Source organism: Glandiceps talaboti, chromosome 13 (assembly GCF_964340395.1).
Source record: "Glandiceps talaboti chromosome 13, keGlaTala1.1, whole genome shotgun sequence".
Taxonomy (NCBI): domain Eukaryota; kingdom Metazoa; phylum Hemichordata; class Enteropneusta; family Spengelidae; genus Glandiceps; species Glandiceps talaboti.
The window spans coordinates 22,984,373-22,998,072 of record NC_135561.1 but is presented as its reverse complement, the minus strand read 5'-3'; the positions used below and the strand labels follow the sequence as shown (position 1 = coordinate 22,998,072).

At 38.7% G+C, this 13,700-nt stretch overlaps 1 protein-coding gene across 5 annotated transcripts in view; it reads left to right on the top strand.

Moving 5' to 3' along the window:
• The first annotated feature begins 1,125 nt into the window (after positions 1-1,125).
• Positions 1,126-13,700, top strand: part of LOC144444512 (uncharacterized) — a 125,376-nt gene continuing 112,801 nt past the window's right edge. For all 5 annotated transcript variants that reach the window (XM_078133956.1, XM_078133955.1, XM_078133954.1 and 2 more), the window contains exons 1-2: positions 1,126-1,263; positions 5,090-5,199. In XM_078133956.1, coding sequence (XP_077990082.1) covers positions 5,133-5,199 — 67 coding nt within the window. In that variant the 5' untranslated portion in view covers positions 1,126-1,263; positions 5,090-5,132. The remainder of the gene's footprint in view (positions 1,264-5,089; positions 5,200-13,700) is intronic.

Genomic DNA, 13,700 nt, shown 5'->3' with positions numbered 1-13,700 from the left:
AAATATTTTTTCTGACCTTACATATGATATTTAATTGCGTATGCTTAAAATATATTATGTAAATTGAATGCAAATTTATGTAAATTAGCACTTTTCTAAATTTTAAATGCAAGATTGCACCAAGACAAAGTTCTGCCCCCCTTGGCAATTTGGTCAGGCTACGGCCCTGCAAACAGTTACATGATGAAATTACTATATCTCGTTTTGCAGAGGAATATATTGTCAGCATAAAAGTGTTGCCAAAAACTACATCGAATAGCTGAAAAATATGGAGAGAGTAAAATACATTAGATCTAAACATCGGGAAATTAATGAAATTAAAACTAATACCACGGACATAAATGAAACAGATAGTGACTCTGAGACTGAAAGTGACACTTCTGTAATGCATGTTCTAGGCAGTGATGGAGACAATTGTGATACTGATAGCTCAGGAAATTCATGTACTGATGATAACACTGATAGTGATTGTGATGAAACAAGTCTTGCACATCTTCGTGGACAAGTTACTTTGAGAAGTGCCAGAATTGCAGTTGATTTATGTTGCATTAAATAATCATGATTTTTTTCCATGACCCCCCCCCCAGAAAATTGTGAAATTTTTGTTTAGCGCCCCCCTCCCCCCTGTTTTTTCCTGAGAAAAATTGATGGCACCCTGAAAATCCTCCGCCTCCCCCTGGAAGTAAAATCTGGACACTCCCTTAGTAGATGTTTACATTCAGTGGCCATGGAGTAATGTGTTAAATAGCTATGAGTTTGTTATAGTTGTTGAATTCTACTGATAAGAAAGTGACATGAGAACGGTAGGAAACAGGGTAAAAACAGTCCGAGGCAGCGGAAATCCGGATAATCGCGAGAAAAAAGATTATTCATTCGTCCTGATCCCTGTGGTGTATGGTTGTAGGCCTCCCGGGGTCGGCCCGTGAACATAAAAACTCAACAACAAATCTGACAGGGGGACGGGGTACTAAAAAACCACCGTTTTACTCGGCTGGCAGTGGTACATGTACATGCATGACATGCACGAGTCTTACCGCGGGACAAGTCGTTTCCAAGGTAACAGTTGAAGACGCGGAGTTCGTGAGCTGTCCATTATCGCGAGATTATGCGAGACCTTGTCAACCCTTTTCAAGATGGCGGGCAACAGTACGTAAACATTTCTCACTCCAACGGACTTCATAACTTACTTTACTACCGTTTTGTTAAAAATCGGTGTTGTTCACGTTTTAATTAAAATACATGTGTACTCACTGGACTGTAGAGGTAAGTTATATGGTTCGTTTTCTATTTTTCACCATATATGAAGTATGCAACACAATTTTTTGTCGCGCCGATCCGTTGAACATGTTACAAAGCTAGCATTTCGAATTGGTAGTTTGCCAACTTATCCTTTGCTAGTCTCCTGTTTGTAAACTGTGCAATATTTCCATAATCCAGTCTCAGTTGTGAATTCTGACGAATTTCAGTGATACTAAGAGATCACAAAGATATCGATTATTCATGACAATTTTTATAACAAAATACGTCCACAGAGTGACTCACTGACTTAGCTGCTATAATTTGTACAGTCCTGCTTGCAGACGGTGCACTCGTTTCGCTCAACACGGAAGAAGGGACGACTTACTCCGTATGCAAGCAGGACTACAATAATTTTAGAATATCTATAGTTTTGAGTTTGAGGTTTCTTTCTTCTGTTGTTGAGTTTTTTTCATTCCGTGGTTCAAACTCAAAACAACGTTCGTTTTGCGGTTAAACACCGGAAAGAAAACCCCTTCAAAAACAAGAAAAATTTAACTACTAGTACTTAAACCAAAACGAACGCTACAATTATTGCAGCTAGGTGACTGTTATAATGTGATTCATTGCACAATACTGAAAAGGAATCTTGTGTCAAGTAAAGTGATTGGGATCACATCATATGTAGTTTACTTCTAAATTCTAACGTGTACGTAGCCGAGATTTAACATACAATTGTATATGCTCAGTCTGAATTTTCAACTCTGAACAATGCAACTTGCACAAGTATTACTGATAGAAAAATCTAGTTTGAAACGTATTTCTAATGATTTTGTACAAGTAACATTTGTTCTACAACAGTGTATGGTTTGTACATGATATGTGGCAGTAAGATGCAGGCAACCACATTTTAGTACATACTGTGACATATAACTTTTCCAGTTATGTTTTTGTGATATGCCCCGGTACCAAGTGTTGACGTGTCCAATCATGTTGTGACATTCTACTCAGTCTCAACTCATTCCACTTTCAACCTTCCCCGATTTCAGCTTGTCCACAGAAACCAGTCTTCCCAACAATTGAATTGACTTGATATGCACATAAATATGCACATAACAAATGGAAGCAAGCTGTGCAAAGTGTTGGATGTTAGGCCAAAAAAATAATTGTTTGGTTCCGGTTACCTGACCCCACCTAGCTATTCAATGCCAACCCTAAACTTTTTTTTTTTACGGAAACGATCGCCAAAATTGTGAAGTCTCGCGAGAAATACAAAAAAATGTAGTGGCTGTGGAAACTGCCATGAACTTACAAAGACACTCTAAAACTATTTTTCCAATCTGTAATGGCTGTACATCTGATAGGAAGAAATAAACAACACAGAGACCATTTGGAAAATAATGGAAAACCTGAACTAGACACTCACAGAAAAAAAAATATAACGAAATAAAAAAAAAATCTACCTACCCCACCTATTCTAAACTTGAAGTTGAGCATAATCGGAATGACAATTTTTTTTATTAGGCCTTAGTCTTAAAATATGTATCAGTCATCTACACTTATTATTAATGATCAGTACTTTTAAACAAGACTGCAAAGTTAATAAAAGTTTTGGACACTGCTGATTGTGAATTGATATGTAATGTATAAAGGCCCAGTTACACGATGCAACTCCTGAAGCAATTCGTCGCATGCGACGAGGCTAGCAACTGCGACGGAGCGTGTACACGAAGCAACTAGTTGCATGGTGAGTCGCAAGAACTAACTGTTGCATATGCATAGATATATAAAAGTTACATGTCATAGAGGTCATGTCTTCTAGCGACAGGAACTTGGCAGAAATGTTATAAAATTGCTAATATTTACGAATAAAATGACTGAAAACTTGTTGAGGTATCGATAGTAAAACTATATTTAATTCGAAGTTCGTTTAGGGTGATGTCGATCTTACCGACATAGCTACTTGCATTTAAGTTAGAAATAAAATTATATTCAGCGGAGATCAAGCATTCATAGACGTTGTATACTATTGGTAAGTGGTAATCGTGGTGATAAATCGAAATTATATCAACAATACTTGCCGAAATAGAATATTTATACTAAAAACATGGTGGCCATAACATTGAATGTCATTTGACACGTAGGTATATGTCAAAGGTTATTACTTGCGATGTGACGGGGTGGTTACACGGTGCAACTCATGAAGCAACTCAAGAAGCAACTTGCGACATGTCAAAAAAATGACATGTTAGTTTCCTTGTGACGCACCTAGCGACGTTGCAAGACCCTGCGACAGAACGAGTACACGATGCAATTCGTCGCATGCGTCGAATTGCATGGTGCGTTGCTTGTCAAGTTGCATTGTGTAACCAGGCCTTAACATGGACACTGCTGATTGTGAATTGATACAATGTATAACATGGACACTGCTGATTTATTAAATGCTACATGTATATGAATGCTAAATGTAGTTTTATCTTAAAGTCGCCATATGGATGAGGATCGGGTATTTATTTTGGAATTTTAATTTATAAAACAATTTAATCATGGCATCCTACTTGAAAAATCAATGTGAAACAACATATGCCAAGTTCTTGTTTGTAACCCAATAAATTGCAAAAGTTTAATAAATTTGTAAAATGTTTGATATTATACGTACAATAACAAACTTTTTACACATTTTTGGGGGCTTTTTGCAATGTATTGAGTTACAAACACAGACTTGGTCTGTGTTGTTTTCAAGTGAAAAGCCATGATTACATTTGTTTTATAAATTAAGAATCCAAAATAACTACCCAATCCTCATCCATATGGCCACTCTAAAGAGGGTGACTGGAAGCAAAAAAGGTTGACTGGTCAAAATTTTGCTATACATGCATTTTATTTGTCACTTTGGCTTTCATTATATTTTGGCAGAAATGCAATATTGTGTACTTCCAGTGTACTTATAACAAAATAAAAATATGAAAATTGGATGGCCTCAACAGAACTAACTCCAAAGTTTTCAAATTTCTAACTACTTAAACTAGTACTAGTTGTTAGTTTAAACGATGTAGTCACATTTATTGATTCACACCAAACTAAATAAATCTGTCATTAGTACTGTGCATCATGTACTGTTTACCCGTAGTCACTCAGACTTACCAGTGACTGCTGACTTGTACTGTTTACCTGTAGTCACTCAGACTTACCAGTGACTGCTGACTTGTACTGTTTACCTGTAGTCACTCAGACTTACCAGTGACTGCTGACATGTACTGTTTACCTGTAGTCACTCAGACTTACCAGTGACTGCTGACTTGTACTGTTTACCTGTAGTCACTCAGACTTACCAGTGACTGCTGACTTGTACTGTTTATCTGTAGTCACTCAGACTTACGCCAGTGACTGCTGACTTGTACTGTTTAACTGTAGTCACTCAGACTTACCAGTGACTGCTGACTTGTACTGTTTAGCTGTAGTCAACTCAGACTTACCAGTGACTGCTGACTTGTACTGTTTACCTGTAGTCACTCAGACTTACCAGTGACTGCTGACTTGTACTGTTTACCTGTAGTCACTCAGACTTACCAGTGACTGCTGACTTGTACTGTTTACCTGTAGTCACTCAGACTTACCAGTGACTGCTGACTTGTACTGTTTACCTGTAGTCACTCAGACTTACCAGTGACTGCTGACTTGTACTGTTTACCTGTAGTCACTCAGACTTACCAGTGACTGCTGACTTGTACTGTTTAGCTGTAGTCAACTCAGACTTACTAGTGACTGCTGACTTGCTCAAATGTATGCCCTATAGTATAACATTCTTTGGTTTTGTATCCTTATGGGATTGTTTTTGGTTATTTTTTTGTAGGTATTAGTTTATGTTAGTGTTGCCATAACAACAAAGTGTGAGAATGATGATGGGAGATCAATTAATCCTTGAGGAGGATTATGATGAGAATTACCAACCCACTGAAGAAGGTAGATATTATGAGGTTATTACCCGATATCACCACTTTGTTCATCATATCGCTGTGAGTGCATAAACAGTAATATGATGAAGGAAGATGTGATATCGGGTAATAACTGATTTGTCATATGGCTATGCCCAAGAGTTCAAAGGGAAATTACGAAAAATAAAAAGAGAATGGCTTGCTATGCATATGCAGCACACTTCGTGTATCGCATGACCTGTTTAATCAGGTGACATCCATGTGTACATAGTTTGCTGACCCTTCTCAACCTGCTCCGACCATCATCAATTTTTATCAGATTTTGGTGTAACTTTCCATAATTATTTCAAAATACAACATTGGTATTACTATTAGGGCGGCCCTTTTTATTTTTCTGTTTCTCATCTCCCGACCGACCCTAATTTGCAGCTCCGACATCAGAAAAAAAAAAGTTTTTTTATTTCCGACCGACCCCTGAGCACAGCAAAATTGTAAGGTTCCCCATGGCGTCTTAGGCCAGTTCTGCCGAGGCCACGACCTTGCGACATTGGCCCCCTAAAATTACAAATGAAGCAATAATTTTCCCACCTTGCGTCGCTTTGGCGCATTCATTTTACGGCAGACATCAAAATTATCTAAGTCCACGGCCGGACCAGGCCAGGCTCTGACTCGACGTGAATCCCACAAGAAGTATACTGACTGCGTAAGGGAAAGTTTTGTTGACATCATATAAGATACAGTGACAACGCGCAGTTCTATTGTTAACATAAAAAATGCCACAAAAAGATCAACTTTGATAAACTTAATCTACAAATTAAAACATTAGAGGGATTAGATGAGACGTCGAAATAAAATGGACGTCTCTCGTCAAATGTTTTGTCTACTGTCACTGTCGTGACCTCTGACCTAATCACTGACGTGTGCGAAACACTGAACTTGCTATCGGAACATCTATCTGCCATGCCACAGCTCAGAAGCCTTCGTGAACCAGATTTATGGGACAGGTTGTGATTTTCATTTGTTGATGGGTTAAATTAAATGAGTACATGTGTATTTTGCTGTGTTAGGGGATCGTGTTGCATGATGTTGACAGTGCTAGTGACACATGTGAATGTTGGGCACTGAATCAATGCGTAATCACTGGCATGGCCACTATAGACGGCCGATGTATGTGCGCCCGGTCGTCAGACATGAAGAACGAACTGGTCGTGCAAATCAGAAAAAAATTAATGTAATATTTACAGAGCATCCCAACTTTGACTTTGTTGATAGTTTTAGTTAAAGATTCAAGTTCTGAGTTTCAAGGACACCTAATGTCAGCTTTCCGTATCATTGCAAGTTTACGGTACGTAACTATGCTGTCATTTGATATAGCAGGACCAAATCATGATACACAGCCAGTAACGGTTAATTAATAACAAATAAATTATTTTAAAGTTTTTTTGACTATTATTTGTAAGTTTTTCGTTCACATTTGTTACTTTTTAAAGTCAGGGATTTTTTTTCTTCAAAATGTCATGAATTTGAAGAGGGAATGATACACACAGCAGTGTACTAACAATTTAAAAAATGAAACAAGTGGTTACAAGTTTAGGATTTCTCAAAGTTTTTATTCAATCATATGTTCACTGTGACTTATTTTGAAGTTGTTCATTGTCCTTGTCTGAAAAAAAGGAATTATAAATTTTAGCACTGCTATTCATTGATATTCAGATTAAAAATTGTGACTGCCTGGCTGTCAAATCTTTCTAAACAATATATCATATATATATATATATATATATATATATATATATATATATATATATATATATATATATATATATATATATATATATATATATATATATATATATATATATATATATATATATATATATATATATACATGTATATATATATATATATATATATATATATAACTTAAAATTACATAATCTTAATTGCCTTCTTTTTCTAAGGTGTAATGTGTAGTACACAATTTTCAAAAAATAGCTTACTGGGAACTTATTATGAATGGAATTTTTTTATGTAGTTAGGTAATGGTCTATACGTAATGGAATATCTCAGACCACAGTATCTCTATAGTGGTCTGAGATAATTTATATGAATATTTCATAGACAATAATAATTGACCCCACTCCCTGTCAAATGACACCACTTTTTGGAACCAAGGGCCTAGGGGCCTGTGTCCCCACTTGTTCATGACATTCACAAGCCATTAACGGTCCAAGTGCAACAAACCCGCTTGGACCAACAAACCCGCGGGCTTGCCTGACGAAAACGGGTGTCATAAAAGTTGTTTGCATCTCTAAAGCTGTTTGTAGTGTTACTTATAATAGCCTAATAAATTGATAACAACTGATATAAGACGGAGATAAGGTTTGCCTCAATTGACCCACTCCTTAGAAATGATCTTACGCTGTGAACTACACTGTTTACTTGTGTTATGTAAGAGCCCATCATCACATGTGTAAATATTGGTACTCTTTGATAACAAGTGGACTTGCTTCTTTAATGGCTTGTCCCAGTAATGTGGAACCCCCCCTCTCACCCACAAGTTCACACTGAAGAAAAATGTTTCATAGAAGTAATGGTTTATATAAATAAAAATTCATCTAGCACACTGATGACAATCACGTAAGTGTTTCAAAAAGTTACATACTAAAGTTCAAATTGGATAACTTGAAAACATTGTTAGCGATGGCAATGCCACTTTGATTAATAGGACGAATGTATTAGTACTCATGATAAAATCACACAATAGTTCATGGCTACAGATATACACCCATCAGGATGATAAGTATTTAATCATCTTCTTACAAAGTTGTTCTACAGACTTGTCAACCTTGCTAAAATGAAGGCAAGAGACTTGTAACAAGGAATTCAATAAAGAGAAGAGAAATGAAGTTGTATAGAGACTAACAGGACAGAAAGGACAGAGAATAGAACTGAAAAAATACATTTTTTTTTTCTTGCCCCCCTTTTTTTTTTATTTCGCCCGCCCGACCCGCCTGACTATTTCATTGGAGATGAGAAACAAAAAAAAAAAAAACCTCACCCTTAGAGAAAATTCTCTAAAAGTTTCAGAAAATGCTTTAATATGTTAATAAAACTACATGGTCGACTGCGAGCATAACATATGCATTATGATAGTGTGGTATGGTAACGTATAGAGTAGATGGCCTACACTCACAGTTGTGCCTGCGATACCATTGCGAAATGTACCCTGTACATGGACAGTGTTATGAATTTGCGATTGTAAAAAGTATCATTTGGGTATGGATATTTTTGTCAAAATTTCCTTTTTTGGCTGTACACTATATCCCTAACTTTAACTTTTGGAAGCTCCTGGAAAATATCTTTAAAACTTTGGGAATTTCACAATCTGATTTTGTTAAGACAAAATTGTGTATTGCATACAACTTGGTTGGAAGGAGAAACGTAATTTACAAATGTATTATACAACGGTGAAAGGCTGGAATCCAGGGAAAGTATTCAATGCCTGTGACTGTCAGTGTCATATATCTGGATCTTGTGATTTGTTTTACCTTCCTTAAGGGAGAGTTATAATTTAGGGGATGAAAGTCTGTGTGTGTGTGTGTGTGTGTGTGTGTCTGTCTGTCTGTCTGTCTGTTTGTCTGTCTCTCAAACGGCTGGCTCAATTCAAACAAAATTTGGTGCACATGTTCTTTAGGTTAATGGCTAGAACTGATCTGTTAATATTAATTATCTATTTACATAATTAAAGGTTTTCTGTAATTAGGCTATATGTATATCTTAAGACTACACACTTCAAATTCAATATAATTTGGTACATTCATTGATGTTTATATGACACAAGAAAGTACATGTGTCATATAAACAAGTTTGATAATATAGCTTGTAGTTTTAATGTCTCACTTGCATAATTAATAATTTTCAATCTAGTTGAATGTCAAATTGAATATTAATTGAATTGAATTTAATTGAATTTATTTCCACCAGAAACTTAAGATAATAACAATATAAAAAGAAAATATCATTGATCCTGAAAACACGGATAATGTACTAGTATATTTAAATTACCACTACGCTTGCACAGATAACGTATTATGACTTTGTTATTTACATAAACTTGTATTGTCTCAAGTGTCACTTAGGCTGGGAAAACACCAGTCAGAAAGATGTTAACATTGATTGTAAGTCATTGGGGTCAAAGGGTGGGAAAATCCATGTCACGTGCAGTGTTGCAGCCAGCCTTTGGAAAGAGTGGGACATAGTGTCCTGAGACTTTCATTTTTCTGGGTCATCATAAGTTTTTTGGGACATTATTATTTAAAAAAAAGCCCCAATGGCATTGTAGCACAACTGCAAAATATTTACCCACATGCTGATCCATCCTAGATATTTGCTGAATGATTATAATAATAATAATAATAATAAACATTTATATAGCGCCATATATCCACGACAGTGCTCATAGGCGCTTCACATTTGAAATAAATCAAAAGCTACTGCAATTACAAGTATGGCTGTAAAAAAATGGCAACGTTATAATGATTTAAAATGATTTAAAGAGTACATCTAAATCGACTAAATCTAAATAAAAGTACAGACGTGGTCATGTTGTGCACTATTGCAAAAAATTTTATGCAGTTGCCTATCCAACCCTGTTGTTATCTATGCAATATACGCGATCATTTGGCTGTTGCTATAGATGTGGTCATGTTGTGCACTATTGCTAAACATATTTGCATACAATGTTAGTGTGGGTCATCTATGACCCATCACTTCCGAAATTGTGGGTCAGGTCCAAAAAATGTCTGTCAAATGACCCCAAAACCCCCTCTGGCTGCAACACTGCACGTGACCATCGATGACATCACTCCTCTAATTTATATATATAAACAACTTTCAGTGTATCAATTTTAAAATGGCGGCTGTAGAGGATTTTTGAAGGCTGGACTCTAGAGGAAACAAGATAAGGATTTTCCCAATAGAATCGTGTGATAGTGATGACAAAAAATGACGTGACAGACCGTGAAAACTCACTATGTTTTTAGCTCAACTGAACTTCTCCCTATATTACATGCTCTTCCCCAGACCTGGAGATAACAGTGTCAGTGGGTTCTACCCTATAATTTACAGGCTCTTCCCCAGACCTTGAGACAACAGTGTCAGTGGGTTCTACCCTATTATTTACAGGCTCTTTCCCAGACCTTGAGATAACAGTGTCAGTGGGTTCCACCCTATTATTTACAGGCTCTTCCCCAGGCCTTGAGACAACAGTGTCAGTGGGTTCCACCCTATAATTTACAGGCTCTTTCCCAGACCTTGAGATAACAGTGTCAGTGGGTTCCATCCTATAATTTACAGACTCTTTCCGAATTCCAGACCTGGAGACAACAGTGTCAGTGGTTTCCACCCTATAATTTACAGGCTCTTTCCCAGACCTGGAGACAACAGTGTCAGTGGGTTCTACCCTATAATTTACAGGCTCTTTCCCAGACCTTGAGACAACAGTGTCAGTGGGTTCTACCCTATAATTTACAGGCTCTTTCCCAGACCTGGAGACAACAGTGTCAGTGGGTTCCATCCTATAATTTACAGGCTCTTTCCCAGACCTGGAGATAAAGGTGTCAATGGGTTCTACCCTATAATTTACAGGCTCTTTCCCAGACCTTGAGATAACAGTGTCAGTGGGTTCTACCGTATAATTTACAGGCTCTTTCCCAGACCTTGAGATAACAGTGTCAGTGGGTTCTAACCTATAATTTACAGGCTCTTTCCCAGACCTTGAGATAACAGTGTCAGTGGGTTCCACCCTATAATTTACAGGCTCTTTCCCAGGCCTTGAGATAACAGTGTCAGTGGGTTCTACCGTATAATTTACAGGCTCTTTCCCAGACCTTGAGACAACAGTGTCAGTGGGTTCCACCCTCTAATTTACAGGCTCTTTCCCAGACCTTGAGATAACAGTGTCAGTGGGTTCGACCCTATAATTTACAGGCTCTTTCCCAGACCTTGAGATAACATTGTCAGTGGGTTCCACCCTATAATTTACAGGCTCTTTCCCAGACCTTGAGATAACAGTGTCAGTGGGTTCTACCGTATAATTTACAGGCTCTTTCCCAGACCTTGAGACAACAGTGTCAGTGGGTTCTACCCTATTATTTACAGGCTCTTTCCCAGGCCTTGAGATAACAGTGTCAGTGGGTTCCACCCTATAATTTACAGGCTCTTTCCCAGACCTTGAGACAACAGTGTCAGTGGGTTCTACCGTATAATTTACAGGCTCTTTCCCAGACCTTGAGACAACAGTGTCAGTGGGTTCTACCCTATAATTTACAGGCTCTTTCCCAGGCCTTGAGATAACAGTGTCAGTGGGTTCTACCCTATAATTTACAGGCTCTTTCCCAGACCTGGAGACAACAGTGTCAGTGGGTTCCACCCTATAATTTACAGGCTCTTTCCCAGGCCTTGAGATAACAGTGTCAGTGGGTTCCACCCTATAATTTACAGGCTCTTCCCCAGGCCTTGAGATAACAGTGTCAGTGGGTTCTACCCTATAATTTACAGGCTCTTTCCCAGACCTTGAGATAACAGTGTCAGTGGGTTCTACCCTATAATTTACAGGCTCTTTCCCAGACCTTGAGATAACAGTGTCAGTGGGTTCCACCCTATAATTTACAGGCTCTTTCCCAGGCCTTGAGATAACAGTGTCAGTGGGTTCTACCGTATAATTTACAGGCTCTTTCCCAGACCTTGAGACAACAGTGTCAGTGGGTTCCACCCTCTCATTTACAGGCTCTTTCCCAGACCTTGAGATAACAGTGTCAGTGGGTTCCACCCTATAATTTACAGGCTCTTTCCCAGACCTTGAGATAACATTGTCAGTGGGTTCCACCCTATAATTTACAGGCTCTTTCCCAGACCTTGAGATAACAGTGTCAGTGGGTTCTACCGTATAATTTACAGGCTCTTTCCCAGACCTTGAGACAACAGTGTCAGTGGGTTCCACCCTCTCATTTACAGGCTCTTTCCCAGACCTTGAGATAACAGTGTCAGTGGGTTCCACCCTATAATTTACAGGCTCTTTCCCAGACCTTGAGATAACATTGTCAGTGGGTTCCACCCTATAATTTACAGGCTCTTTCCCAGACCTTGAGATAACAGTGTCAGTGGGTTCTACCGTATAATTTACAGGCTCTTTCCCAGACCTTGAGACAACAGTGTCAGTGGGTTCTACCCTATTATTTACAGGCTCTTTCCCAGGCCTTGAGATAACAGTGTCAGTGGGTTCCACCCTATAATTTACAGGCTCTTTCCCAGACCTTGAGACAACAGTGTCAGTGGGTTCTACCGTATAATTTACAGGCTCTTTCCCAGACCTTGAGATAACAGTGTCAGTGGGTTCTACCCTATAATTTACAGGCTCTTTCCCAGGCCTTGAGATAACAGTGTCAGTGGGTTCTACCCTATAATTTACAGGCTCTTTCCCAGACCTGGAGACAACAGTGTCAGTGGGTGCCACCCTATAATTTACAGGCTCTTTCCCAGGCCTTGAGATAACAGTGTCAGTGGGTTCCACCCTATAATTTACAGGCTCTTCCCCAGGCCTTGAGATAACAGTGTCAGTGGGTTCTACCCTATAATTTACAGGCTCTTCCCCAGGCCTTGAGATAACAGTGTCAGTGGGTTCTACCGTATAATTTACAGGCTCTTTCCCAGGCCTTGAGACAACAGTGTCAGTGGGTTCCACCCTATAATTTACAGGCTCTTTCCCAGGCCTTGAGACAACAGTGTCAGTGGGTTCCACCCTATAATTTACAGGCTCTTTCCCAGACCTTGAGATAACAGTGTCAGTGGGTTCTACCGTATAATTTACAGGCTCTTTCCCAGGCCTTGAGACAACAGTGTCAGTGGGTTCTACCGTATAATTTACAGGCTCTTTCCCAGGCCTTGAGATAACAGTGTCAGTGGGTTCTACCCTATAATTTACAGGCTCTTCCCCAGGCCTTGAGAAAACAGTGTCAGTGGGTTCTACCCTATTATTTACAGGCTCTTTCCCAGGCCTTGAGATAACAGTGTCAGTGGGTTCTACCCTATTATTTACAGGCTCTTTCCCAGGCCTTGAGATAACAGTGTCAGTGGGTTCTACCCAATTATTTACAGGCTCTTTCCCAGACCTTGAGATAACATTGTCAGTGGGTTCTACCCTATTATTTACAGGCTCTTCCCCAGGCCTTGAGACAACAGTGTCAATGGGTTCTACCCTATTATTTACAGGCTCTTCCCCAGGCCTTGAGACAACAGTGTCAGTGGGTTCCACCCTATTATTTACAGGCTCTTTCCCAGACCTTGAGACAACAGTGTCAGTGGGTTCTACCCTATAATTTACAGGCTCTTTCCCAGGTCTTGAGATAACAGTGTCAGTGGGTTCTACCCTATAATTTACAGGCTCTTTCCCAGGCCTTGGAGATAACAGTGTCAGTGGGTTCTACCCTATAATTTACAGGCTCTTTCCCAGGTCTTGAGATAACAGTG